The sequence below is a fragment of the Pongo abelii genome, chromosome 10 (genome assembly GCF_028885655.2).
Source record: "Pongo abelii isolate AG06213 chromosome 10, NHGRI_mPonAbe1-v2.0_pri, whole genome shotgun sequence".
NCBI lineage: Eukaryota > Metazoa > Chordata > Mammalia > Primates > Hominidae > Pongo > Pongo abelii.
In genome coordinates this window covers 52,549,239-52,553,933 of record NC_071995.2, presented here as the reverse complement: position 1 = coordinate 52,553,933, position 4,695 = coordinate 52,549,239, and the positions used below count along the sequence as shown (strand labels likewise).

Below are 4,695 nucleotides of genomic sequence, written 5' to 3'. Positions count from 1 at the left end.
TAATTTTGTAAGCCTCATGGCAACCACAAAGCAAAAACCTATATTAAATACACCAAAAATTAAGCTCAGTGAATTAAAATGTATTACCAGAAAACATTACGTAACCACAGAGGAAGACACTAAGGAGGGAAGAAAGGAAGAGAGTAGTTAAAAAACACTCCTCAGAAAACAAGTAACAAAATGACAGTAAGTCCTTACCTATCAAGTATTATACTGAATGTTAATGGACTAAATACTCCAATTAAAATACATGAATGGGCCAGGCATGGTGGCTCACACCTGTAATTCCAGCACTTTTGGAGGCTGAGATGGGGGATCAGACACCCCACCTCTACCAAAAATACAAAAATTAGCCAGTGGCAGTCACCTGTAGTCCCAGCTACTCGGGAGGCTGAGGCAGGAGAATCACTTCAACTCAGGAGGCAGAGGTTGCAGTGAGCCAAGATCACACCACTGCACTCCAGCCCAGGCAACAGAGTGAGACTCCATCTCAAAATCAGTTAATTAATTAATTAATTTGAAAAATAAGGTACATGAATGAATCAATTTAAAAACAGAGTTCAGAAGGCAGGAATGATGTAAAGGATAAAAGCGCAGATCTTGGGTATGGAGGGAGTCGAGGCCTGCGTGCAAAGAAGGGAACAAATCCAGGAGATAAACTACATTCAGTTGAGTCTGCAAGACTGGGAGGAATTGGGGTGATAAGAAATTCATTCACTGTCAAGGTTTATTGAAGTCAAAAATGTCCAAAAATATCAGTGGTGATTCTGTGGTAGAGATGCGAGGAGATGAAATGACATGAATCATTGAATCATTTGGGAATTGATTAAAGAGAAACTCATTTTTCCCTACATGGAATTGGATCTACATAGCTATGATTTAGGCATAGAGAATCGTGATGCCACCAACGACCAAGTCACCAAGGATGCTGCAGAAGCTATAAAGAAGTATAATGTTGGTGTCAAATGTGCCACTATCACTCTGACGAGAAGAGGGTTGAGGAGTTCAAGTTGAAACAAATGTGGAAATCACCAAATGGCACCATAAGAAATATTCTGGGTGGCACGGTCTTCAGAGAAGCCATTTTCTGCAAAAATATCCCCTGGCTTGTGAGTGGATGGGTAAAACCTATCATCATAGGTCATCATGCTTATGGGGATCAATACAGAGCAACTGATTTTGTTGTTCCTGGGCCTGGAAAAGTAGAGATAAGCTACACACCAAGTGACGGAACCCAAAAGGTGACATACCTGGTACATAACTTTGAAGAGGGTGGTGGTGTTGCCATGGGGATGTATAATCAAGATAAGTCAGTTGAAGATTTTGCACACAGTTCCTTCCAAATGGCTCTGTCTAAGGGTTGGCCTTTGTATCTGAGCACCAAAAACACTATTCTGAAGAAATATGATGGGCGTTTTAAAGACATCTTTCAGGAGATATATGACAAGCAGTACAAGTCCCAATTTGAAGCCCAAAAGATCTGGTATGAGCATAGGCTCATCGACGACATGGTGGCCCAAGCTATGAAATCAGAGGGAGGCTTCACCTGGGCCTGTAAAAACTATGATGATGACATGCAGTCAGACTCTGTGGCCCAAGGGTATGGCTCTCTCGGCATGATGACCAGCGTGCTGGTTTGTCCAGATGGCAAGACAGTAGAAGCAGAGGCTGCCCATGGGACTGTAACCCGTCACTACCGCATGTACCAGAAAGGACAGGAGATGTCCACCAATCCCATTGCTTCCATTTTTGCCTGGACCAGAGGGTTAGCCCACAGAGCAAAGCTTGATAACAATAAAGAGCTTGCCTTCTTTGCAAATGCTTTGGAAGAAGTCTCTATTGAGACAATTGAGGCTGGCTTCATGACCAAGGACTTGGCTGCTTGCATTAAAGGTTTACCCAATGTGCAACGTTCTGACTACTTGAATACGTTTGAGTTCATGGACAAACTTGGAGAAAACTTGCAGATCAAACTAGCTCAGGCCAAACTTTAAGTTCATACCTGAGCTGAGAAGGATAAGTGTCTTTTGGTAACTAGGTCTACAGGTTTACATTTTTCTGTGTTACACTCAAGGATAAAGGCAAAATCAATTTCGTAATTTGTTTAGAAGCCAGAGTTTATCTTTTCTATAAGTTTACAGCCTTTTTCTTATATATACAGTTATTGCCACCTTTGTGAACATGGCAAGGGACTTTTTAAAAAATTTTATTTTATTTTCTAATACCAGCCTAGGAATTCGGTTAGTACTCATTTGTATTCACTGTCACTTTTTCTCATGTTCTAATTATAAATGACCAAAATCAAGATTGCTCAAAAGAGTAAATGATAGCCACAATATTGCTCCCTAAAATATGCATAAAGTAGAAATTCACTGCCTTCCCCTCCTGTCCATGACATTGGGCACAGGGAAGTTCTGGTGTCATAGATGTCCCATTTTGTGAGGTAGAGCTGTGCGTTAAACTTGCACCTGACTGGAACAAAGTATGAGTGCAACTCAAATGTGTTGAAGATACTGCAGGCATTTTTGTAAAGAGCTTGCTGAATGTTTCCAATAGACTAAATATTGTTTAGGCCGCAGGAGAGTTTGGAATCCGGAATGAATACTACCTGGAGATTTGTCCTCTCCATTTGTCTCTTTCTCCTCCTGGCCTGGCCTGAATATTGTGCTACTCTAAATAGCATATTTCATCCAAGTGCAATAATGTAAGCTGAATCTTTTTTGAACTTCTGCTGGCCTGTTTTATTTCTTTTATATAAATGTGATTTCTCAGAAGTTGATATTAAACACTATTCTAATCCTTATCTTCTCCTGAACTGTTGATTTTAATTAAAATTAAGTGCTAATTACTAAAAAAAATAAATAAATAAAATAAAAAATAAAAACAGAGTTCAGGCCAGCCATGATGGCTCACGCCTATAATCCCAGCACTTTGGGAGGCCGAGGCAGCAGATCACAAGGTCAAGAGATCAAGACCATCCTGGCCAACACAGTGACACCCCATCTCTACTAAAAATACAAAAATTAGCTGGGTGTGGGGTTGCGCGCCTGTAGTCCCAGCTACTCAGGAGGCTGAGGCAGGAGAATCACTTGAACCTGGGAGGTGGAGGTTGCAGTGAGCCGAGATCGTGCCACTGCACCCCAGCCTGGTGACAGAGCAAGACTTTGTCTCAAAATATAAAAAAAAAACAACCAGGGTTCAAATATATGCTGCCTAATGAAACTCACTTTACCTATAAATACACACATAGTCTGAAATGAAGAGATACAAAAAAAGTTCCATACAAATGGACACCAAAATCTTCAAGTCAAAGATTATAAAAAGAGAAAAGAATGTCACTATGTGATAATAAAAGGGCCAGTTCAGCAAGAGGCTATAACAATTGCAAATATATATGCACTCAACACCAGAGCACCCAAATATGTAAAGCAAACATTAATAGATAGGAAGTCAGAGACAGACTTCCATACAATAATGTTAGGGGACTTTAATACCCTTCTTTTAGTAAAGAACAAATTATCCAGACGGAAATCAATTTTTTAAAATCCAGGTTAAACTTCACACTAGACCCAATGGACCTAACTAATATTTACAGAACATTTCATTCAAGTGATATGGAATACGCATTGTTATCATCAGCACATGGAACATTTTCTAGGATAGATCATATTTTAGATCACAAAACAAGTCTCAACAAATTCAAAAAAGTCAAAATTATATCAAATATCTTTTCTGACCACACTGGAATACAACTAGAAATTATTAACAAGAGGAAATGAAGAAACTATACAAACACATGGAAATTAAACATGTTCCTGAATGATCAATGGGCCTATGAAGAAATTAAGAAGGAAATTTTTTAGTATTTTGAAACAAAAGAAATGGAAACACAATAAGAAAATCTATGGGCTATGGTGTAAGTGGCACTAAGAGGGACGTTTATAGCAATAAATGTTTCAAAAAACAGAAAGAGTTCAAATAAACAACCTAATGGTGCACCTCAAGAAACTAAAAAAGCAAGAGCAAATGAAACCCAAAACTAATAGAAAGAAAGTAATAATAAAGACGAGAGCCAGATGAAATGAACAGACTAAAAAGCAATATAAAGTACAGACAAAACAAAAAGTTGATTTTTGAAAAGATGAAATTGGCAAACCTTCAGTAAGAATAATTAAGAAAAAATAGAGAAAACTCAAAATGAAATTTGAAGAAGGAAACATAACAACTGATACCACAGAAATACAAGGGATCATTAGAGACTGTTATGAACAACTATATGCCAACAAAATGGAAAGCCTAGAAGAAATGTATAAATTCCCAGACACATACAATCTGCCTAAATTGCATTGAAAAGAAATAGAAAACCTGAACATACCAATAACAAATTGAAGCAGCAATATGTCTCCCATCAAAGAAAAGCCCAGGACCAGATGAATTTACTGCTGAATTTTACCAAACATTTAAATTGCCAATTCTACTCAAACTATTCCAAAAAATTGAAGAGGGAATATTTCCAAACTTATTATGAGTCCAGCATTACCCTGATATCAAAACCAGACAAGGATACATCAGAAAAGAAAACTACAGGACAATATCCCTGAAGAACATCGACACAAAAATTCTCAAATAAACACTAGCAAACTGAATCTGGCAACAAATTAAAAAGATCATTCACTATGAACAAATGGGATTAAT

The 4,695-nt window shown here is 38.1% G+C and overlaps 1 protein-coding gene across 1 annotated transcript; it reads left to right on the top strand.

The window, feature by feature from the left end:
- The first annotated feature begins 798 nt into the window (after positions 1-798).
- On the top strand, positions 799-2,856 carry LOC100456760 (isocitrate dehydrogenase [NADP] cytoplasmic-like). Its single transcript, XM_054528084.2, is given in 2 exon segments — positions 799-979; positions 982-2,856. Coding segments are annotated over 2 exon segments (1,140 nt in total). The 5' UTR covers positions 799-852; the 3' UTR covers positions 1,995-2,856.
- Positions 2,857-4,695: the final 1,839 nt, after the last annotated feature.